Source organism: Meleagris gallopavo, chromosome 2, assembly GCF_905368555.1.
Source record: "Meleagris gallopavo chromosome 2, MGAL_WU_HG_1.1, whole genome shotgun sequence".
Taxonomy (NCBI): domain Eukaryota; kingdom Metazoa; phylum Chordata; class Aves; order Galliformes; family Phasianidae; genus Meleagris; species Meleagris gallopavo.
Genome location: NC_139405.1, coordinates 10498521 through 10524485, shown reverse-complemented (window position 1 = coordinate 10524485; position 25965 = coordinate 10498521). Strand labels below are relative to the sequence as shown.

The following is a 25965-nucleotide window of genomic DNA, read 5'->3' as shown; positions in this document are numbered from 1 at the left end:
ATTGTGGACTGTTTGCAAGTGCTTGATAATTTATTAATGAAATGTGATGATTAATTATCAATGTGTAAAAAGTCATCATATACTCTAGTGTGCATTTTTTGTCCTTCCTATATAACTTCTAATTGGAATGTTAAGAAAGGGAGGATTCTACAGGCTGTAAATATACGCAGTAAATTCTACATATATGGCACAATGTCTACCTGTAGCGCTGTTTTCTCCTATCCAGGCTGTTTTATTGACAGTATCTTATCAAATTTCTAACATTTCTCATAAGCTGTCGTATCTTTTCCCTCTGGTCCTCTCTCTAGTTCTCTTGACATTTTACCTCCAACCCACGGTGATAATGTAAGAACATAATTGTACACAATACGAGAATTTTTATTTCATAACCTTCCTAGACAATTAATTGTATTAACTGTCTGTTGTGAAACAATTGGTTTTGCTAAGCCGTTGCTTTTTGAGAACACAGTATATTACAGTAAGGACATGATTAAGTCTGAGAATAACTGCACTTCTATGATGATTTTTTACACTCTAATCATGTAAGAAACTTTAAATTGAACATTTTTTCTCTGTGATATGCATGTTTATGAAACAGAGGGAAACAATTGCCAGATGAATGGACTAAATTTTAACTTCTCTGATATTGTTTGGATTAAGAGGCTATATTCTGAAAGGAGAAAAAGGACTGTGATTTTATTTTGAGTCTATGGAATTCCTGAATGGTGTCAACAAAAGTATTGATAGTAAGTATGGTAGATTTGAGTTTTGGGTTGTTTTTTCTTTCCCTTCCCAACAGGTTTTGCAGGCCAAGGATTGGCTTTATGCAAATAAAACAAAACTAAACAATAAACTTCGCGGTTAGAATTTGTAGTTAAATAGTTTCCCGGAAGTCATCAAAATAACCTCCCCTAATAGCGTTATAGTCCTCAAATTAAAATAGGGGTTGCACTAAATTGGATTAAAAAGAAAAATTCTTTTGGGGCACGTTTTTAATCTGAACCATGCTTAAATCCTGACAGACTTTTCAGTACAGTAAATGTTTGCATGACCAAGGCATAAAGACAGTTTTGTCATATAAAGTTTAAAAAAGTTGCAATTCCTTTAAACTGTTCAGTTACAAAGCTGAATATGTCCATTAATGTCCACTAAGATTATGACAACATTTTGTTGATTTCAGTTGTAGGATTATTATTTTTCTCTGGATTGAGTCCCAATTAGAAGAAATATTCAAAGTATAAAGCAAACAGCTTTTTAAACAGAGACTTAATGAGTTGACCTGCTGCTGCTAAATATTTTTTTTCCATAGCAAAAGCAATAATTCTTGTTTCTTAAATTCCTTAATAGAATCGGAGAATTCTTTTGAAAGGGGATAATGGGAAAAAAAAAAAATGCTTGTAGAGACACAACACAATAAATCAATAGATTAGTAGATGTTTGGCTTTTATTTCTAAACCTCTTTTGAACAAAATGAGTTTTCATGAAAATAAATTAAAATGTTTTCCAGGATACATTTTCAACTAAATTTTAGATCAAAAGAGATCCTGAAAATACAAAGTAAGTAATAAGCATCCCATTGGAGGATTACAAAAAGCAGTGATATGTTTACTGCATTGAATGAGCAGTTATCATCTTGGTCTCGTATAAAAGCAGCAGAACTTCTCTACAAAGTATTCTTGGTATCAGATACTCATAAACTACCTTTCTTTACAGTTTCTTTATAGCTTTTTTGTTATTAGAAATGAACTTTCATGGTTAGTTCCATCTCCATTTATTGCTTGTGTACTGAACAGATTTCTGTGAGCTTTCGGTACTTGTTGTGGTAAGTACTGCAATACTTTCTTATCAGCATTCGCTGTAGTTTTTTTCACAAACAAGTAATGTTTCATAAGCAGTTTCTGTGCTTTAGTTTTTGGATTATGAAGAATTACTGCTCTGAGCTGTCCTTAGGAGATGCTTTCTTGTTAGACAATATATTGGACTTCAGTGGACCACACAATTTGTTTTAATGCAACAGTGTCCAGAAATTTGAGCCTCTTATTTTGTTATAATCTACAAACATTCAGTAATTCAAGCTGTTTGTGGGGTTCAGTCCACTGGGAAGTGGATGTGTATCAATCTTGTTTCTCACATTTAGCGAAGCTTTTTTCAGATTTTTGCTTTTCTCTTTCTTAGAAATCTTAATGTAATTTCACAGATGGGAATGAAATACCATTTATTATAAATACAGTGGCAATCATACAGCTAAGATCAGAATGAAGCTTTCTGGTTTGAATTTGAAGGAAAAGCTAACATATCAATAAAAAACTAGTATTTTGACCAAGAGACAGAAAGGAAGAGAAAGAATATAAGCGCCTAGTTTCCTACAGTAATATGCACTAGTAGTGAATAAGCATTGCACCTTCTTTTCTCTGTTGAGTGTAGCCTGAAACCTATCTTTTACTCACTGCAGATCAAGTGAGCAGCACTGTTGGCTGGTCAGAGCTCAGGTTGTGGTAGCAATTTGCTGTACATTTTGTCATGACTTCACCTTTAGCTAATGTCATGTGTTGCAGAAGAGGTGGCATTTTGTGGTCTTCCTTGTGTGATATACAGACTTTTTTTTTTTTTTTTTAATTTCAGAATGTTAATAATATCTCAAGTTACTACTGAGCTTGTATCTGTTTAAAAATATTACGGAGACTGTTCATGCCATGACAGTTTTGAGGAACTGAATAGCATAACACAGTCAAACTTTTTTATTTTGTGCTACGTTAAAATAATGATATCTTTATAAAACCTAGAAACACTCAAAATTCCTTCACATGTCAATTAGAAAATACCATTCCTGAAATGTTGATTTTGTTCAGCCTTAAATCACTTCAGCATGTTCTTCAGACATTCAAGTTTACAAAATAAAATTGTCAATTCAACAAATGAAATAAACAGACCTCTTAAACTGCATGTAAATTTATGTCAGTGTTAAGACCAGCATCGCAAGGAAAATGTGTACGAAACTACTATATGCTTACTATTGTTTCAAGTTTTGTTTTCAAACATTCATTTATCTGTAACACAGAGGCGAGTGATTTTGGTTCAAATAACACAAATCCTTCACAAGTAGGGTTGCTTGGCATTAGGTGTTCTGTACAAATAACTCAAAGTTGATTACTGTAGAGCTCTCGTATACAAAACTAATGAGCTAATCCTTAAAAACCTACAGAGAAATGCTTGAAAGACCATAAATTTATTCCTTGTTGAGAAAGAAGTAGTTTCTGTTCAACTTTGGGAGAGAAACATTGCATAATGCAATGCTTATTTAGATATTCAACGTTTATTTAGATATTCAAATCTTAAGTGAATTTTGTTACTCCTAATACAATACTCACTTTTCTCCTTTTTTACCCATGCTATTTTAAGATCAAATCCAACACGTATTTCATTATGTACTGAAAATGCCATTGAAGTCATTTTCAATACAGCTCCTCATAGGTCTTGATCCTTTATAAATGACTCTGGTTTCAGGGTAGCATTGTTTCCACTATGATTTATGCTTTATAGTATGCAATTAAAAGAGCAGTGAATTCAGATGTACTGAAACCATTTTTTTTCCTAGTATGTTCTAAGAAACAGAATTTCATCCTGTGAAATTTACATGACATACATAACAGATTTTGAATGACTAGTGAGCAAATGCAAGTATGCTGCATGTCCATATTTTCACTCCTGAGTCTTAAGACCTACTATCTTGACTTAACTATAATGCCCTATTTTTCTGGTTCTAATGCTTCCAAAACTGTATCACCTGAAAATTTTTGGGCACCTGTGACTCTTGAGGCTTCCCCTTTTTTATGCACAATGCACATTTTTCACAAGAATAACCATCTTGTGTAGATTTTTCTGCATTGCTTGTTATTTCTGAAAAATGTATAACCTATATCTCTGAGTCAGCAGAGCGTGGCCATAGGATTTATATTAATTGATATAGTAAATAATTTTAACTGTTTAGTGGTAAGGGACTGATTCTCATTTCTGGATCAGATGCTCTTTTTCCAATAGGGAAAAAATTGTGGTAAATTTTATTTTTTCCTATTGGATGCTGGAAGATTGTTCAAGTGATGGCACACATATTGCAGGGCAATTACAGTGCCTGTTCACTGCTACACAGCTTTTCTTCTGTAGGCTATGAGAGTAACCCCATCAATTTTCACTTTTGCCTAAACGCAGGTCTGTTGTTAGAAATGACTAAGAATGGCAGAACATTGGGAAACAAAGCAGTGAGTACTTTGGCAGCATATGTGTATACTCCAGGGAAAGTACCAACTTCCTCTGCTAGCTGGGTGTCTGCCTCTACAAATTAAGAGAAATTTCCTGAGCTTTGAGACCTTTCTCTCTGGTGAAGTTGCCCCTTCGCTTGTTGAGTTTGTTTGCACTCCTCCTTCTGTCTACATAGTTACTATCCACTCTCCGTGTCCTTTATTTTTTTCTATTTTATTTTATTTTATTTTATTTTCTCACGCTATTTCATTTCTGTTTTTCCCTGCAGTCCTCTTTTGTTTCTCTCATTTGTACCATCTTTTCTGTACTTCCATATTCTGCAGAACTGCAAAGTCCATATGATTAAGTTATTCTGGAATACCTACCTTCTGTTACCGCGCTTTTTTCTTGTAAAAACATCCTACAAAACCAAAGCATGTTAAGGAGCTATGTTAGATGATCCACAAATAACAGGAGAATTACGTGTTGAAAAGCCAACAACAGTGTTTAAATGCAGCATATTTTCAGGCTACACATAGGTTTGCTAAAGTGAGAAGTCTTTAAATGAATGCCCTACAACCTTTTGTTGAAAGCTAATGCTTGTAGGAATGCTTTTGGTAGCAAAGGCCAGAATCTTCAGCTCTTGTGCTCTTGTGGGTATTGCAAATTCTACTTCGATCAACAAATCATTGATAAAAATGCATTAACTTCTCACTCTCTGGTGACAAGAATGACTAGAATATGTTATTTCTTTCTTTCTTGTCTTTGGCAATAGAAATTCATTAAATTGATGCAATATTGTAGCTGCCTTTAAAATACAAGATTTTGTAATTGGTCTGTTTACTTATACAGTGCCTAAAAAATTTTATCAGATGGTTTTGATCTTTGTTTGTCATTCAGTATTGCTGGCAGCCTTGGTAAAATATGCAAAAGACCTTTACCAGAGAGGACGTGCAGCAAATCAGTGGAGCACCTTCACTGTTCAGTCAGGAGTTCAGTCAGGTATTCTGCTCTGTTTGGGGCATGACAATACTTTGCAGATTAGAAGACATAAAAAAGAAGGCTATGTCTTCGCTGGCCAGTCTCACTGGAGTATTTAGTTCCTCATCCTGAATCTCTACTAATCCCATCCTGTTCGTATGTTTCTGTCACTCTGTGTGAACTAAGGCTGAAAACAACTAAGTCAGGGGAAAAAAAACTTTGGAAACAAAGTTGTCTGTAAAACCACAATCGAGTGGAGTAGAATAGTTACGGTACAGCCCATAGTTTATGTGGGCAGACGTAGAAGTGTGATCAGAGAGAATCTTCTGATTCCTCGTTCTCTGTAAATACAAGGTGAAGATGCCATACAGCTTACACTAGGTATGGTTTACTTCCTGAAGATACGACTGTACAGCCAGTCCCCTCTTCCCATGATCTTTTTGCTTTTTGGAGTGAAGCAGTGGCTGTTTCCTCTTACTTGTAAACTGATTATGCTTCCAGTCCACATGAAGGAGAGCAACATAGCTTATGTCCGTGCTGCTTAGAAAATCTTCATTTGTGTTTGCTTTTCCTTAGCGAGCAAAAGTGGAAATTGCTGTTGGTCTTTGGGCACATTGCCAATAAAATATAATTTCACTTTGTTTACTAGAAAATAGATGTTTTTCTTTCCATGTGTATGCTTTTTTTCTTTCTCTTCATTCTCTTATCTATCTTCTTTCTCTCCTGCTAAGACCTACATTCCGTCTAGGGCACTTTAAATATATAATTCATTTAAAAGGATCCTCAGTAATTCAAATGTATAATATTAGTATATATGTAACTTTATTAAAGCACAGTTGTGTGCTCTGTAATAGCTCGAAGCAGTAAAAAAGTCAGCAGTAAAAGACTAAAGACAAGGTTATTTATGTGAATTTGAAAATGACTAGAATATGGAGATACACCCTAATTACAAGGTGAAAAACTAATTAGATATAAGATTCAGACTTACTTTTTAGCTCTATCATGTGAGTTTTCAGAAACTAAGATTTTGCTAAAAAGTATCATACTTCCCAGTATTTCAGTGTACCATTCAATTTTACAAGGCCGGATAGAAATAATTTCCAATTTAGTGTGTATGTAGGGCTACGTGAGCCAAAAGTTCATGTGGATATATTTCATTTCGCCCTTTGAACATTAATATGCTGCCAAAATATCATCAGCAGAGCCCAAGGGCACGATCTGGAGTTCCCTGAAGTTGCTCTCTCTGAAACTTGAGCCTGAACCCTTAAAAGGGGAATGGGGAGCGAAAGATAGTATGACAAGGGAACACCTGAAAGATGAATAGGAAAGCAAAATGCTTCAAGAATATAACAGGCCATTTTACCAGCTGGTACAAAGCAATTTTTGGGATGTGTGAGATCTATATTAATAGATTTAATAGAATTAATAAATCCAGATTTATATGAAAGGAGTTATCTTTCCTCCAAGTCCTATCAGACTTTTCATAAAAAAGACTTTTCAGTAGTAAACTCAGTGTTTCCACTGTTCTTATGGGAAGAATCATTGGAAAGCAAACTCTTAATGAATAGCAGGTCCTAAATTTCTCTTGTTCTATTTTTGAGCATTTCTTAAGCAGCATATGAAAGGAGGAAAACTTAATCACATTTCAGGACTGGTTATTTAAATTAACCTCCCAATTTTTTTGTCATGACAGAAGGTGTGCATTATAATCCATTCTCAGAGGCATAGTGAACAATTATGTTCTCTTCAGGAGTACTGTTGCTAACTGTTGCTATTATAGAATCATGGAATCACTTAGCTTGGAAAAGACCTCAAGATCTCCAAGTTCAACCATAAGCCTACCAAGAACAATCACTAAGCCATGTCCTTTATTTAATGCTTTCTCTTCTGGAGAAGAACATGTAAAAGCTCATGTGATGTCAGACACATGTTAATAAACTGGTGGCAGTCAACTCACAGTAAAGCTCTGTTATTCAGTCTCACGGGAACTAGCATGCTCATAAATGATTGGGCAAAGAGGAGGAAAGCAACCTGGTCTGGAGGGAGGTGTCCCTGCCTAGAGCAGAGGGTTGGAAATAGATGATCTTAAAGGTCCCTTCCAACCCAACCCATTCTATGATTCCATTATTTTGTTTGCAGATGTGATAAGATAGGAAAACAATAATAATAAAAATAAAGCTGCACATAAGCATTTTTTGAAGGGTTTCAGAATTCTGAATGACCGGATAGTAAAACAGTAGGTAGAATTCAATGTTAGAATGTACAAAGTAGTTCTAGAAAAGGTAACTGTAATGGTTAGAATGGATTCTGTTAGCACTGGGCTGACAAAATTGGGCAGTCATTGTAAATGGCCTTTGTAAAAGAGCCCAGTGCTCAGAACTGACCAGAAGTCCCAAAGAATGTTAGTAACTACAGGAAAAGGAGGTAAGACCAGATGAGAAAGCAGTTTCAGGCTACTTTGCAGTCGTTATGCATGTCTTGAATGTTGTGCACATTTTTAGTTTGTTTCACATCAGAAACTCAGTTGAGAAAAATACGGAGTATTGGAACAAGGAGATTTCCAAGTATGGATTGACTTACGTTGAGAAACCTAGACAAGCTAGGAAAAACATATTTTTATAAAGATATGACTATGCAGCTATGAAAAAAATCAAGAAGTTGATTAGTATGAAATTGAAATACATAAAAACTTCAGGCAGTTAATGTAGCTCAAGAAATCTATGAGCTGTTAGTTACTAGAATCTGTAACTATTAGACTAGTAATTACTCTACAGTGGCAATTCAGTGGCCAAGCTTTTATTAGTCACTACAGAAAGTGTAATACTGCAGAAAGTGTAGCTGGACTTCTGGTCTCATCTGTCCTTAACAGTATTTAATGGAAGAATAGTTTTCAGTGAAAAGAAGATTTGCATTCCATCTCTCTAAACTTTGTAATCAGATTCAGTGAAAATTAAAGGTAAAAATCCAGGCTATTTACAGTTAAAACCAGTAAAAACAGTAAAATAATTAGGGTAAACTATTAATGAATTCTGCTTTGTACATGCCTAACAGTGTGAATATATTTTTTACTTAATGTCAAGAGGCGTTAAAAAGGAAATTTTGGTCTTCAGCTCTTTTAAAAGAAAATCATTGCTAGTATTCTGTATTAAGGCAAAATAACTGTAACTCAGCACTGCACAGTTGGTGAAGTTTCTAACTTTAAATGTAGATTGGAAATGCTATCAGATCTCATCTATAAATACCTAAATACCTTTATTCATTTTTCACTTCATTGCTTAGAACTCTTTCAAAGAATAATGCTGTTGTGATGCTCATTTATTAATGCCTTTCTGGAAAACATTTAAATATGCTTACAAATTACAAGTGGAAAAATATTGCAGTCTTTCTGTTATTGGATTACAGTTTTTTCAGCTAGTAAAATCTTGGAGTTTTTTTTTTTTCCCCAAACAAATCTGCCTAAAAATATGCTAAAATCATTAATATTTTAGTTCACAAATCAATTAACTATATTAATAATATGCTTAGGGCTTTCTTCCAAATGGAATGCCTTTGTGAATCAATTCTGCAGCGCACATCTCCAGTACTTTTCAAGGAAAACCAAACAAATTGCCATCTCTCTGCAGGTAGACATTGCTCTTCTGATGAGCACATCACATGTTCACAGCTATAGTGCATAGTTGGGAAGAATTTATCTAATGACTGTTTGGATGGGGTCTTTTTTTTTTTTTTAACAAAATGAATGCATTAGAGATGCAGGAAAGAGATCAAGAAAAGATAATCTACTGGAATTAGAAAGAATTAGATTTGAATGAGTTGTTTGGTTAGCACTAACACAATTTTTGAGCATTGCAGTAGGTCTAGAGTATTGTGAAGTGAGTTGCCAAGTTTGTTTCTCTCATTAATTAATATTATGAATAGAACAGTGAGATATTATTGGAAGTGCTACTGACTGCAGTGGAAATCAGATCAGATTGTAGTTTGGTTGATTAAAAGAATGGAGCTGCATAGGGAAAATTCGACTACCTCCTGCTCAAAGAAGAAAAAAGTAGTTACCAAATAGAAATTTAGCTTAAATTAAGATGATTCTGATACATTACTACTGCTGGAAGTCTGACATAAATCCCTGGTAAGCAATCGTTTTACTCTATCAACATTAAGATCTATGAGATCTGATTACAGAAGGTGATAAAAAGTGCATGCGCAGAGAGCCTTTGTCTTCATGTGTAGTGCTTAATGCAGAAGTAGAGTTCTCTGCCTATTTGTGTAAATAAAGTTTTCAGGATTCAGTTTCTGTGCCATCTGTGGCATTTTGTTGGCCAGTTCTTTATTTTACCTGCAAAAATGTAATGTAAGTATGCATTAGCTTTAGTTGTATGACTATTTTGAAAATATGAGTTATTTTATCATTGCTTCACTTCTCTGCAGTCATCATTGCATAAGTTTAACCTTGATGAAGAAGACTAAGCAAGCACTTAGCTACAATATTACTCTTCATTAATGTTATAAGAACAGTAATTCATTTTTCAATGTACTTTACTGAAGAGCTAATAGTATTAAAAGCATCTACCTAGTGCATGTCACTGATGAGCAGTTTCCTATATTAAGAATACTTATGCTGTATCTAGCACGTTTTGCCTTGGTGTCCATTAAAATGCATGAAACATCTATCATAACATTTTAAACACTCAGTAGCTTATTACTGGAACCACATAACTGCTTACTTATTATCTCTTCTTGACAATGACTTTAACAAATTATATTCAGGTAGTTGTTAAAATTTCCATCCAAGCACATTTCTTTTTTTGGATGTCATGTCAAGAGGTTAATTTATGCTCCCTTACAGCTGATTTCTAGGCCTCAATCCATCAGACAAGTCTCTTCAAAGGAGATATTACTCTGTTGAGTTGAGACATCAAGATAAAGTTGGCTTTCTGAAATGCAGTCCCCTTTGGGAAGCATGCAAAGAATTCTGCAGCAGTTATTTGTCTAGGCAGTACTGAAGCAACAAGGCACAAGAAGAAGACTGAGACGTGGAATGAGGAAAAGCTATTAAAGAAAAAAAGGGAGCTGTGGTTAATGTAGCTGATTCTTCTCTTCTCTTCTCTTCTCTTCTCTTCTCTCTTCTCTTCTCTTCTTCTCTTCTCTTCTCTTCTCTTCTCTTCTCTTCTCTTCTCTCTCTCTCTTCTCTTCTCTTCTCTTCTCTTCTCTTCTCTTCTCTTCTCTTCTCTTCTCTTCTCTTCTCTTCTCTCTCTTCTCTTCTCTCTTCTCTTCTCTTCTCTTCTCTTCTCTTCTCTTCTCTTCTTCCTCATTCATTTTGCTTTCTGTAAGATTTTCCTCCAAGGAGTGAAGTGCATGTATATGGAAATAACTTTTCAATAGTTAGAAGTTCTCTGTCATTCTCTGTCTCTGTACTTTCAGTCTTTTATTACAAATAGTAAAATCTGTCTGGAAAAGAATGATCAAACAGGTAAGTCAGCAGTTCCATTTTTCACTCATGTGCCATGAGCTATTTATGGATGACCTTTGGAAATCAGATCGGAAATGAAGAATACAAAGCACAGACAGGATGCTTACAGCACCTAAGGAATTCTTTTTTAGAACTCAAACTGAAGGTATATGTGAAGATTACCTGCTGAATTTTTGTTGTGCTTACCACTATAATCTGAATGGTTCATGCAGTTTTTCTACATAAAATTACAGCAAATTTGAAAGCAATTTCCTAGGAGAGAAAAATGCAGCTGTACCACCGGTTATCAGAGGAGGAAGTTTTGTGGCAGTTCCAGTTAATGTTTTACAGATGACAGACTTGGAAAGTCTGTTGGCAGCTAATCAGCTATGAATAAAACAGTACTAGCTAGAAAAGACTACAGTATGGATTCTTGATTTCATGAAATGACGTAAATCAAGATACAGAGTGCTTTAAGAGGCTGCAAGTAGTAACTTTTGTCAAGAAACTGACTCAGGTTTTCTTTTCAATAATAAAACTGTCATTCACTGACAGTGCGCACAATTCTTAAGAGATAACAAATGGCAAAAAAAAACACATTTGCAATATTCTCTCAACATTGAAATCAACTCCATCTACTCAATTGTAAAAGTCATCATGTTCTTGTGCTTTAGTTTTGTTCTACCATGCAAGAGAAAGAGCAAAAAATCAGCCCAGAGATAAAAGACAGCAAAAAGTGCTTGACTGTGTACCTTGTTAGAATGCAAATGCTTGACCAGCCATAACTGCAAAATGAAATTCTCAAACAGTTGCAAATGCACAGTGAAAAGTAGAACCAAAGATCACTACTGCACGTGTCACAGTTAACTAAAGCTTAAGCTGGCCACCTTACGTACGTGTCTTGGGAACTAATGAGAGCAAATGGAGTGCAACATGAAAAACTTGATACAGAAGCTTAGTGTTACCAAAAAGGCCTCATTTATAGGAAAGAAATTTACACTGATCTTCTGAGTTAGAAAGCTGGAAGAGTTGCTGTGAATTTTCTTTAATACAATGCCAGAGTGAACATATGCAAGTTGTCTGAAATAGCCTCAAATGTAAGTGGTGTCAGAGACAGTTCAGCGCTTTTGTTCCCAACAAAATCTTAATTGGAATAAGTAGCTGCAATTTTTGTACATCTTATTCTGGGCTCAAGAATCCTGAAAAAGTATGTCTGAAAAATCCTATTTGTGAAAGGAAGAGAAGTTCCCTGCTAATTATTATTCAGATTTGTTTCTTACAGGTAAGGAATATTAGACCTGACTTCTGTCAATTGAAAGGAATGTTTAAAGAACATTTACAACATCATCCACTATTTTATTTTGAAAGAAAAACAGGTTTTTTTCATTATAAGAAATATTTGAAGAACTATCATTTACACTTCTAATAATATTGGAGCATTTAAATCTTTATATTAATGCTACTGCCAGTATACTAATTGCTCTTTCCTGTGTACCATATCAAGGGCATCGGGAATCCTAACTCCTGGATACATAGTCTTGTGCAGCCAGAGTGGTGGCTCTTCAAAAGCTGAAAAGGTCTAAAAGCAATCAATTGTGCACTATTACACTGCAGTGAGGACACTTCACAGGGACCAAACTCAGGGCTAGAAATGACATGACAGTAGTAATGAGGAAATAACCCCAATCAGCAAAAGTGTTTTTGCATGTATCTTGTGATATAGTTTAGGAACATTCAGGAAAAAGAAGGCTAAAACTTATATGTCTTCAATTGTATAAGCTGGAGAAATCAGAGAACAATCCTATACCCATCAAAGTCAGTGGAGGCTGTTGTTTATGGAACAGAGATCACCCTCTGTATTCATCTATATCTAATTTCTGAAAATAATCTGAAATGTCTGTTTGAATGTTTCTTACTTTAATCCCAATTACATAGAATAGGCATAGAATTAAGAGTAAGCAGTCTCAAGGAATTTTGATTTTTAATCCATGATGATAAGGACACTTAAAAAGATTTAAGATAAAAGCAACAATTGCAAATATTTGAACTGTATTCTCATTATATTTTAATAGGCAAAATGTTACAAAGTAGCATTTCCATTAAAAAAGAAAAAAACACAAAATGAGTATGAGATTTAGTTATAACATAGCTTATAATATCTGTGCCTTGGGATGAAGACACCTGTAAATAAAGAGGAGCTTATTCTTAAAATGAAATCACAGTCCATTTGTTTTTTCCTTCTGCTTATTCTAAAATACTATGTTTAAGATGTAGTGGTAAAATGAAATATCTAAGGTTGTTTTTTTTTTTTTTTTTGGTATTTTCATTTTTGTGTAAGCATAAAGGTAATATTCATATAAAAGTTTATTAAAAAAAAAGGTAAATTATTGAGAAGCATACTTAAATTGTACTATCTTTTAAAATGTACTTTAGAATTTTGACACTCGTGGCTTGATATAAATGGGCACAGTCAATGTCAAAATTAGAAAGGCTTTCTGATGGAAGCTCTTTCATCTTCCCCGTTGTCTGTACCAAAGTACCCCACATATTCAAATTCTCAGGGGAAAAAAAAAAATAATCAAGTCCATTAATGATTTTTTATTTCATTGTTTTTAACAGGAAAGAGAGAGGATGGGTTTAGCCATAGGAAATGGTGGTAATAGTAGCTTACTATTAATAGCAGGTTCTTCCACCATTAAAAAACACTGAGAGATCTACTATGGATGACTCTACACACCTGTTTGTAGTATTTAATGTATTTATTAGCAATTTCATGGATCAGGAAGGAAGAATGAATGATTAAGTACTAGAATTTGAAAGTTAGTTAGGTAGCTATTCTAGTCGAAATGCTTCTTCCAAGTCAGACTTCCTCCAGGTCTCTTAGGTTGAGAGGAGACAGCACAGTTCTTCTAAGAGCTGAGGCCCTGTGTTTAAAGTTGTAAAGATGGTTGCCAAGAAAAGGAAGCTGGTAGGTGTTACGCTCTCCGTTGTTTCAGGTGCTTAGAGGAACATTCTCTCTGTTTCTAGAAACCCAGAACAGAGAATCATCCTTTTAAAAAATAAAGTAAAAAAGAGCCTACTTTGATTGTCAACTCAATTTGATTTATTCAGTGCCTGTGTGTTTCTAGGTGAGTTGATACAGTGTCTCTGTCCAGGTTCTTTAGGTCCCTTGTTTCCTCAACTTTCTGATGGTTTCTCTCACTGCCGGATTTAGGTGCTGATCTCTCCAGGCTCATCTAATGTGATGTTCTGGGGACTGGGGAGCTGGATGAGAAAACTTCTTCTGAAACAGCTGCTTTCCTAACGCACTGCAGAAGCTTAGAGGAAATGAAGCTGAAGATGTTGATTTGAAAGTATTGAAGTAGTAATTTTGTACTTTATTTTGTTAAAACAAATTCTTAAATGTATTCAAATTAAACTTGAAATCTTCCATTCTAGCAATGTCAATCTAAGGCAAAAAGAAGAAACTATGATTTACGATTTACTAAAAGCCACACAAGTGGTTTGTGGAAGTGAATCTGTGGGATCCCAATTCAAAGTCCTAATGTTTAGGTGTGCTTAAAAAAAAATTAACATCATTCAAGGCAGGTTATGGCTTTATAACTTTTTTCTGTTATTGCATTATATCTGCGAGTGCACTTTGAATGTACTGCAGGTTAAAAAAAAAAAAAAAAAAAAGGAATCTTGAATTGAAGCCTACTTCAAATTTGTAGTTATTTAGCATTGAACCGTGCATGGGAGGTTTGCACTCACCTTACTTATAGCAAAGTCAGTTGTCAAGTTCTACATGGTATCTGAAAACTTGCCTGAATGTGTTCAGCAGTGAACTGAAAAAGCAAGAACCAAGATCATTGACTTTTGCTGTTCTGTTGTCCAGGGCCTTAGGATATTAATAAAGCCTTTAGTAACTTTAGCACGTTTTGTCTGATAGTGGTGATCCTTAGAGAATAGCTCAAAGAGAAGCTGCAGTGTTATTAAAAGTGTCCAGATACTTAGCTAGCTTCTGGTTTTTAGCCTTTAAAAGATACTTCTATTTCATTATTTCTGAGAAGATGGAAAATAACTGTCCTTAGGGCTGTTTGTGTTTCACTTACTTAGATGTGACTTACAACATCAGCATTAAAATGCAATTATTTCCTAACAATAAATGTTTTTGAGATCTGTATTGAGAAATGAGCTAGTTTAGGCATTTTGTAATGCAATAAAAAGATCAGGCTTAAACTCTCAAGTGCTCTGAGTTCATGTAGCTGTGCTTGCAATTTCAAAACTTATTTTTCAGAAGATATATAACCTAATATATACCTGGTTATTAACAAGCAAAGTACACTACAGATTTTGAACACACATATGTGTATTCTGTGTATAACTGAAATGGCAGTGAACGCTGATGCCAAGGATGTTGCAAGGACTTACAGCTCAGAAGTGCACTGCTTTCTGATGTTTGCTTCTCCACCAAGGTGAAATTAAGTAGTGGTTCTAGTACTATTTATAGTGAATAGACTTTCACAAGACAGTGGTTTATCATTAGCACGTTTTTCAGCAGTTAGCAAGAAACCAAGTGTTTAATCAAGTAGGTCTGTGTATGTTCTGTCCCTCAGACTTGATCCACTGACCATGTAAATACTTGTGTCAACAACAGTTACTATCTCACAGTTCTGAAGACGTTAATGGATGGGTATAAGCCCTATAGAGCCCAAGTTAGAAGCTTTTTGAGGCAATAGATATAGAATGTGGGGAGAGGGGAGATATTCAGCAATTCAGTTTGTGAGCAGGGAAAGAAGTTCCCAGAAAATAGAGAAAAAAGACAGACAAGTGACTATAAAAACCTTTTGTATTCAGACTTGGTTGAAGTACTTTCTATTTTTTTTCATAAGCTTATATGGACCATTCACTATGCATGCTGCCTTTCCTTACTAGTGGAGTATATCAACATTAAATGCAGTCTGTTTGTGGGTTGCTCATTTAAAGGAAGCCAACAAAATTTTTTACCTTCCTTAGCTTTCTGCATTTCCAAATGGGTGCACATGCAGAAACAGTTTTAATATTATTTCAGTTGTTCAGAATGATGTGAGAAAACCCATTCTACAACTGGAGTGAAGGCTGATGAAAAATGTTAGCCCCTTTAATTTGCTTTGTTTTAATTTCCAAAATCTCTGGTTTTGTTTTAAAACATAGCAAGGATGTTCTTAAATTTACAATACATTACTTAAATTGCCAAAGGCAATTTTCCCTTTAATAAAGCTATTGTGGGCTGGAACATGGGATTCAAATGCAGATATGTTTTGTTGATATGATTCAGCGAATGTACTGTTCTTGTGGAAATATCTGTGTCTAGAAGAGAATACAGCTGACAGAATTTCCTTGGTCTATGATATGACTTTCTCTGGTTGATGCCAATTTATTTTAAATGATAAACTGAAACACACCATTGATCTTTAAAGGGCAACTAAATTTTTCTATTAATAAGAAACATGCATAGTTGAGCAGTTGCTGGATGATGCATACAGATGCAGTCATTTAAAATACAGTTTATTCAGTGTATTAATTGACTTTTTAAATTAAGGATTGTAAATAGATGGCTCAGAAGACCAGAACTGATCTTGCAACCAACCACCATAGAAAGGATAATGAAGATTAAGAGGCTTTCTCCTATCTGTCTGTGTCTCAGTGTCTGGTTCTGGAGGAATCCTTCCTGAGTATTTTCCGTGTTCCAGGCTTGTCCACTTACTCCCTCAAATTCAAAATGAAAGTGCTGCTTGATATTGACTGTCATGACGTGTATACTTGTCTGTTAGCAAACTTGGCTAACCACTAACCACTAACATTTCTTACATTAACCAGTAAACTGATGGAAGTGGTTTTCCTACAACTGCAGTTCAGTACGTTGGTCTAGCGTTCCCAGTATCATACAGCCTCCCTTCCAAGTTTTTGATTAATTAGCCTTTCTTTTGATATTTCATCATTTATACCTTTTGATCATATAATTTAATAATTCAAGCAAGTCTGGTAATGTTTTGCTGGTGATTGGTGGTATCATAGGAGCCAATAATTCCCTTCCTGATTCAAACAAATAGTTTTGGATGTGTGAGCTGAAAAGGCTCCCCATGAGCTAGTACACAGAACAGGAATCTCCAGAGAATATTTGGAACATTTAGCCCACTGGAAAATTAGGCTTTTCTTTTGGAGATTCATTCTTCTTTCTTTATTTGAAGTGACAAAATCAAAGTAAGCTAAACTAGAACCATTTAATTCTCTTAATTGATTGCCTCAGTAAGGATACAGTTTAGGGTGTTTGGGACTTTACATTCAAATGGTTTTAGTACTTGGATTCATAATGAATTTCATCATCTAGATTTGTACCTCTATCATCTGGCTGCACACTCTGCATTTTCCCATGAAGAAAAAAAAAGTTCTTTGTATTAGCAATTACAAATGTTTATAGTTGTGAAGATTTTACTGGTGTGGTGGCCTGTGAGCAAATGTGGGATCTGTAGATGTGCCTATATTTGTTTGCTTGATACTGTGTACTTACTGTAGGCATACATAAAATCTTGTAGTTATTTGAGCCTTTAAAAAAGAAATAGATTAATACATATTGAAAGGTGAATAGACATTGATAATATTTTTTTTTTACTTAAGCAAGAGGAGATATTTAGTGAATTTTTGCACGTTACAACCTGTCTCTGAAAGGAGAAGTTTAAAATATGATTAAGGTATTGATATCAGAGAGAGTCAGTAAGTGCTGGGTACATGAAACAAATGGACTCTGTCCTATCTAGAAAGAGAGGAATGAGTTCCTGAGGAAGGGCAGCAGGGGGAATACATTAGGATAATGTATACACATAAGAATAGATAGAAAACACAGAAAGAAAATCCGTTTGGAATTTTTTAAACTAACACTCTTTTATTTCTTCCTATGCCAGACACACAAAAAAAAATCAATTCTTTCTTAAATACATCAGCACTTTCTGCCAGTATGAGCTTAATGAAGTAAATGGAATCAGATCCATGTGACGTTATAAGACTGACAAGTCAGTCCTTTAGTGGACTGAGGTTTACAGTAAATTCACTTTAAGCTAAAGCACTGTAAGCCAGGAAAAAAAAAAAAAAAAGTGTCCGAACTATTATGACCTGAATAATATTATGTTCTATATTAAAATTCAATATATTTGAAAATTGCTGAAGAGTACTGATTTAACCTGTTTAACTTAGCCAACATTGCCTAATAAGAGAATAAGTATTTTCTACTCAGTCCTGGCATAGTAACAAGTCCTGGTAACAAAGGATCTTCTTGAGTTTCTGTGCCTAGGTGTACTTAACTATTTGAAAAATTTGTCCTAACAGTGCTAACATGCACATTTGCTACTTTTATGCAAAAATATGCTCTAAAAGGCCAGAAATGCTTTAAGTGCATTGTTGCCATCATGCATCATACCTGATTGCATACTCTGCAAGTGAAGGCAATTCACAGGTACTTCTCTGAGTTATCATTCAGAGGGGAGAAAATAAATTTGGGTACACATGCATTTAATTTTACAAGAAAAACACACAAGTCTCTAATCATTAAAAGGTAATAGACATATTTGCCTATGTGAGCGTGAACAACCCAGTAGGATTTGATATTCATACACACTAAGGCTCTTTTACATGAATGGGAGACAATAGAGGGTTGTTAATGTGGGTTGTAATCATAATTTTTTAATGCTTTTAGGTCTCTAAGTTCCATGTGAAATAAGGGAGACTAAGTAGTCCAGCTCCTAAAAAGTAGAACAAAAAATTAGCTTGACCAATAAATGAAAAAGGAGTAGCATATTTAGTAACATTAAATGGACTATTTTATTTCCACTGGAATTTTTACCGATATCATTTGATGATTTACTGTAAGTCTATTCATTGTCTTTCAAATCTAGCTTAAAACCCCTTCAACTGAAGTCCCCAGTAAGATATAGGATAATAAAAATTTCCTAGATAGCATTATTTACTACCGCTATATCACTGTATCCAAAAAGAATATTACTTCCTTAAGCTTTATGCAAAACTGGTCTTTCTCTTTTCAAAGAAGCAACACAGTTCAAGTAGCTGACACTGGTGAGTATGCATGCATCTCTTTCTGCGGGGTTTGCACCCTTTCCCTACCCTTGTGCAAATATAGAGGATTAGTCACAAACATAGAGAGAAGGCAACGTGATATTATTAAAATCTTGCTGCCTTTGCTGTAGCCAGTGTTTTTATTCCAGAAGATATCTCGAGGCTCAAAATAACGTACAATTACACTGCTCTGTGTGCAAAAGCAGAGCAAGCAAACATAAATTAAAAGAAATGCTGGTAGATGATGTTAAAAAGAGTTTCAGACAAAAAAATGTCATGTACACTGAATAACCACATCAAGCTGTTAGTGGCTTTTTTGCTCCATGCAGTCCTGCTTGCTGACGGGTTTTGATTTTTGAGAACGTCCTATAGTATTCCTATCTATAAATAAATCCTTTCCATCACAGTTAGCCTGTATTAGTTGGAAAGGAATCTGAAAAGAAATGTGGGAGAGTTTCAGAACCAGTGACATATCCGTTTTTGAAAAAAATGTTGACATAGAATATAGTCTCCTGGAAAATTTTAGTGGAGTTAATGGCCTGAGTCAGTGCTGCCCTGAAGTTTTCATGTAAAATGTGACTTCGATATACTTCTTTCTTTTGTTTTCATTAGTCTTTAGTAAGTTATAGGAACTGAAAAACATAAACCAAGGTTTGTAGAGACAGAGGCCTTGGAAAAGCTATTTCCATAACCATTTTCTTCTCAGAGATTTTTCCTTGATCTTAAACATCTTCTCATTCTTAGATATCTGTGAGTATTTCAGTTGTTGCAAATACATTGTACCATACCAAACATCATATTTGTTCAAAAAATGTTTAACTGCTTACAAAAATAGATTACAGGAAGACATATCCACAGAGTGAAAAAGGAAAGCATGATTTGGTGGCCAGCTAATATGACAAGGTACTGAATATAAATATTTGTATGAATATTTAAGAGTCATCTAGATAATAATGTAATAGGTGGTCTTCTGAGACATCCAGATGAATAAGCATAGGCCAAAGAGCCAATATAGATGAAGAAAATCTTGACACAAGCACGTTAAGTGCTTATACCTTTCCTCCAAACTATTTTTAATGAAGGAACAGAAATGCAGTGTTTTAAACCCATACTTAAATTTTCCTTCTGGCTGCAGTAATCCTATTTCTTAAAGGGTTGCTCATGTCTGTAAAATGTGTAACTAAATCCATGTTGACTGTGCCTATTTATGACAACCTGAATAATTTATTGTGCATATAATACATTTATACTGTTGAGAATAGAAATGTTTTAACATAGTAGCTCTATATTTTGAGAATTGATTATACTTGTCTTGCTTAATACAACTTTTGGTGAGTTTTAACATTTGCCCAGCCAGTCTCTCTTTCTCTCTCTCTGTGAGGTTCACATGTAAAATGAGTTAGAGATTGCATAATGACTGTTTGGCATATCCTACAGGCAAAGGTCCAGAAACCCTTTTTGCTGGCTATAACCTCAATGACAATGAGTGGCACACAGTGCGTGTGGTTCGACGAGGAAAAAGTTTAAAGTTAATGGTGGATGACCAGCAGGCCATGACAGGTAGTATGACATTGTGACTTCATCTTATCTGGGTGGGAAGGGGAACACAAAGGGAAAATGGCAGGAGTAAAATGCCTTCATCTGAAAGTAACAAGGTGCTTGCTTTCTTTTCTTGTGTAAGATCTACATTGTGCCCCTTGAAATGCTATTGTTACAAGTGCGTTGTTGGACTTAACATTTATGTTACTCTAGCACTGCTGTTAAAATCGATGAAAACCTTCATGCTGACTTAAACAGGTATTTTTGTACAGTAATTGGAGAAAAATCATTTAATAAATCACTAATGAGAAGGCAAGTAAATACTTTTGCCAAAATACTAAGTTTAAATTAAGGCTAAACTCTAAGCCATTGGTGTAAGAGGAAATTTCAGACTTCCATCAGCTGTTCTAAATGACTAAGTGCTAGGCAACAGGTTTTTCTCTAAAACTAGAATTGCAGTTTGGTGTGAGAATAAAAAAGGCACGAATGCTAGTAGATGTTACGAATACGTTCTTATTTTGTCTCAGATATGATAATAGGGAAGGTTATTCTGTTATAAAGTCTTGCAGATGTGTTATAAACAGCATCAGATCTGGCTTCTAGCTCTGATTGCTTGCACAGTACAATGAGCTTAATTTTGTTTTAGGTATTTAGTATTTTCCTTTGCTTTCATGTTTAAATAAAATATATCATTAGTTTTTGGCTTTGTTAAAATGGTAAAAATGTTAATGGTTTTTAAAGGAAAGCACCTCCTTTAGTCCTTTTTCACCCCCAAAAAGCACTCAGGACCGTATCACTGGTACAAGAATAAGTATGGATGTGTCAGTGTAGCTTCAAAGATACATTTTCTAGAATGAGATTTTACTAATAGGTCTTCCAAAGGTGAAGAAAAAAATGATTCCATGTATGTGATGATCCTTTGTATCATTTTCCCAAGAAAGTAAATGGTTTAAATGAGTTATTTCACAGCTTTTCATTTTCTTTATGTGAGTATAAATACATACTACTGAAGGAACTACATAAAGCATCATATTGCTGCTTCAACTGGTGACTCAGATAATAAAGTTACTTTGGGAACACTTTCTAGTTACAGGAAGCTGTTTGGAACACAGTAAAATACAGTGTCTAAATGTGAATTTCCTCTGCTCCTTATAGTAGAGTTTTTATTTAAATGTAATGCAGATTTAAAAAAAAAAAAATCACCAAAAAGTACTCTTTTTCTTTTGGAATCAGTCCAAACTGCTTAGTACAGCTTTAGAAATTCAAAATATGTGTGATGGATTATGATGAAAATGGAAGTGTAGTCAGTGAAGCAATAAGCAAAGAATGCAGGACTACATTTTTGCTTTTCTTTTTAATAATTCTTCATTGTGGATAAGCATAGTTAAAATTAGATGTCTCTACAAATTAAAGCCAGTGAGTATTTTCACTTCAGTTGCCTCTTAATCAAGAAAAACTTTTGCCTGAGTATCCAAATTCTGGTGCAACACTTGTATCCTTTCCAGATGCCAGTGCATGCATCAGAAACTGGCCTGTTAACTCAGTATCATTCTCAGTTCTTGCCTAGGTGTGCATAATCCACAAATGTTTGATTCTCTTCACCCAAAGGGAGAAGGTTGTCCCAGTACTTTGGATGGACACAATCTTCCCAAAATCCCTGCAGAAAGCTATAGGGCCAGCCTGTGTCCTCCTTCATCTGTGAGGAAGGGACTGGTGTGAGAGAAGGGGCTATTGGGAACGTGTGAATCTGGTAACATGCAAATCTGGTAACGTGGGAAATTTTCTGTTAGTATCAAAAGTATTGCATTTTCTTCTTGGCAAATTCTTGTTGCCAGGCATCCACAGCTTTCTTTGTTGTTCCGTTCCTTCCCTTTCTTGTTCTCTTCCCTTTCTTGTTCTCTCCCTTTTCTTGTTCCTTCCCCATCCATCATCACACTATATTGCCAAACCTTTCACCAGCTTAGGTTTTTACTCCCATCTACTAGATCTTCTAATGTATATAACGCAAGTCAAAACATAGGAGCTTTGAATTCCTTAACAGGTTAGTGGAAACACTGCCATATCACATTCGATTGCCCTTACATTAAGCTGCTTAGAATTTTTCTTCAGATGTCTGAACAATCAGAAAGATATTTAAAATATACCCTGGTAATTGTTATTATAATTTACAGTGAAGGTAAGAAAAAATGGAGTTCCTGCCCAGAATTCTGGCTTCCTCTCAGCATGGACTGTTTTCATTTTTTTTATTCCCTCTCTTTTCTCATTTAGAAAAGCTTGTCAGGTCCAGAGAGCTTAAGATGGAAGAGGAGCCATTAAATAATTCAGTTTGACTTTCCATTTTTCACAGGTTATGAAGTCCTTCTTATTTGTCCATATATTGCGCACTCCTTCTTACCGTTGACAAATGCATAAATTTATCCATGCCTAAACAGTCTTTCATATCTAGCTTTCATTATAAGTCATGCAGATGGTTTTGATAATTTTACTCAGCAGAAAAGAGTTTAAATGCTTGCATCACTGATGCACTTTTTTTTTTTTTTTTTTTTTTTTCTGGAAACGAATGAGAAATGAAAGAGGTCACCATAGTTGGATGTTGGGAAGGATACCTAGCTTATGATTATGAAAAGGAATTCACTAGGCCTGTTCCATAGCATCACAGCAGGTAGTGCATTATATGCACCTGACATAAGGATACCACAGAAGGACCCAAATTCTAAGCACAAAGTCTCAAGCAATTTTGTACAACTAAAGTGTTAGGAGGAGAGTTGGGATGTGAGCCTAGATTTCTGGGACTTTTTTTTTATTACTGTGCTGAAGAAAAAAAATACATTTAAGGTAGTAAATGTAAAGAGGATACTGTGCTGCAGGCCAAAGCTTAGTGGATTTTTGCCATTTCATTTATGCAGTGCCATCTGAACTGATATAAGACTGGAATACATGATGTTCCTCCTTTAAAACTTGTTCTTCAGCTCTCTCTGGCTGTGATCCAGCGTACAGCTATTGACCTTGCAGAAGGTTATACATCTGGCATTGTTCAAGACAGCTTACTACTGGTTTCTGCAAGGAAGAATCAACCTTCAGTAATATATCAGAGGAAAACATATATTTAGAACTGATGTTCAGAAACAAGAACATCAACAAGCTGTTTCTGGAGATTAAGATACTGATGATATTCAGTTGTATCAGTAAAATTATAAATCGTGCAGAATGCATCCTGATGCTAAGCAAGCTACTTGAAAATATTTAACATAAATCATTAACTACTTTTGTTTTTTTTTGTGTGTGTGGTCTGAAAGGTCGTAAGATGATATTCTATGTAACTGAAGTAATTTGTGAATCCATACCCCTGGGCAAAGCCCAAAAATCTACATTCAGCTTGCCTTGATAGCTGCCCTATTCACACAGGCATGCACTTGCTTATAAAAGCTATGGAAGTCTGAGCATGCCACAGTTTTCTGCATGACTGCCAAGCACATCCAGCTCAGGTCAGAGCTCTCACACTCTTACTTTCGTTCATTCAGTGCAGAGGGAGCTTGGCCATCAACAATTTGCACTGCAACTGTAGGGACATTATGGAACAGCTTTATGCCAGTACATCTGTCCCACTTCTTGAACCTGGAAAAAAATCTTAGAAAAGGGAGATCTTTAGTGGATGAAATTTTGGATGTAGGATAAATTAATAACCAGTTTAAGTACTGATCTGTACACAGCATGGCCTGGCAGCATTTATTTTTGCCTTCAGGTTAGCTTACAGTCTGAAAATTTTAGACTTTTTGCTATGCAGGACAAAGAAAGACCCAGGGGTACCTTTGAGGCGTGTGGTTTCTCTGATATAAGCAAATCCTTTGCAGTTTTCAGGATGACAACAGACACTTGGATATACACTTACTGCACACTTTCAGGTTTGTGCATCACTTGGGCTGTGACTGCCTCTTCCCCTACTTCGTCCCCACAGTATGAAGCTGATTACTTTCACAATTTCTCTGACCACAATTTCAGGACAGGATTTTGCAGCAGGCAGGCACTACTGTATTTAGAACTGCTTAAACAGGAATCCTTCCTGCTAACTCACACCCTTTTAATCAAAGTATATAGAGTAACATCCCCAAGACTCTTACACTATTCCTTGAAATCCTAGAATTCTTCTGGCTCTTAAATTCACATTTGTGTTCTTAATGTTGTGCTAATTGCTTTTGCTTAGAATAAAACAAATTAACTGTTTAACCAGAGTGTGAGATTTCATTTACAGTTGGATATACTATTATTGCTCAGTGTAGAAGTATTCTTGTTGATCTTATCTAAACATAACAAACTTGGTGAAGAGACTCTCAGATCTTTACCAGTAGTTTGGATGACTTTAAAAAAGTCCATTTTGGGGTCAGGAATTGGCCTGCACAATCTGCAAAGTGTGGAATTCCTGCACATGCTTAATTGTGAGATGTGCTTTTTGATTTCCTGTTTCAAATACTAATGTGTGTTTTCTTGTTACTGTTTTAAGGTCAAATGGCTGGTGATCACACACGGCTTGAATTCCACAACATAGAGACTGGAATAATAACAGAACGCCGCTACCTGTCTTCTGTGCCTTCTAATTTCATTGGGCATCTACAGAGCCTTACATTCAATGGCATGGCGTACATTGACTTATGTAAAAATGGAGACATCGATTATTGTGAGCTAAATGCAAGATTTGGGTTCAGAAACATCATAGCAGACCCTGTAACCTTTAAAACAAAAGCAAGTTATGTCGCGTTGGCCACATTACAAGCATATACATCTATGCACCTTTTTTTCCAGTTCAAAACCACCTCTCTGGATGGATTGATACTTTATAACAGTGGCGATGGAAATGATTTCATTGTGGTTGAATTAGTAAAAGGGTACGTATGGATTGGTGTATTGATAAAAACAGGCTATTCCAAATATACAGACACAAGAAAAACAAAGGAAAGCTTTGGGTACAAATCTTTATCTGAGTAATTCTGACTGATGAATGTTTCCTCATGTTATGTTTCATGTGCTTTACTGTGACTTTTTCTTTCAGATGAAGCTAGATGCCTGAAAAATACGAAAATAAGTAATAGGTATAATAATAGCATTTACCCCAAAGCTATCAAGCCTTCCTTGTGTTCTCTCTCTCTTTCTCTCTCCTTTCTTGACACAAGGAGTGCTTATATTTTCCAGAAACTTGGGACATCATCTCAGCCCCTCTAAATTTCTCTGAAATTCTCTGACTTAAGGCTGCTTCCTCATTTGGGGAAGTGTTATCATCCTATTTTACCACCACTGCTGAGAAGAACAAGGAAGTAGAAAATATTAAACAAATTAATTAATTAGTTCCCCCTTGGTATGTAAAGAAAAGGAAACTTCCAATTTTTTCTCTTTTCACAGATATTTACACTATGTGTTTGACTTGGGAAATGGTGCAAATCTCATCAAAGGAAGTTCTAATAAACCTCTGAATGACAACCAGTGGCATAATGTGATGATATCAAGGGATACCAACAATCTCCACACTGTAAAGATTGACACAAAAATCACAACTCAGAGCACAGCTGGAGCCAGAAATTTAGATCTCAAAAGTAAGTACAGTAATTTCTTTATAAACTGTAGTGAGAATCACTACAGAGTGGTAACCTGAACAAGGGTTTGCACTTCAATATCATACGAGACAC

General features: G+C 35.2%; 1 protein-coding gene across 10 annotated transcripts in view; it reads left to right on the top strand.

Moving 5' to 3' along the window:
• The window catches only part of NRXN1 (neurexin 1), a 645099-nt gene that overhangs the window by 267256 nt on the left and 351878 nt on the right, over positions 1–25965 (top strand). For all 10 annotated transcript variants that reach the window (XM_085218894.1, XM_085218886.1, XM_085218885.1 and 7 more), the window contains 3 exons: positions 20189–20311; positions 24789–25170; positions 25682–25872. In XM_085218894.1, the coding sequence (XP_085075020.1) occupies positions 20189–20311; positions 24789–25170; positions 25682–25872 (696 nt within the window). The remainder of the gene's footprint in view (positions 1–20188; positions 20312–24788; positions 25171–25681; positions 25873–25965) is intronic.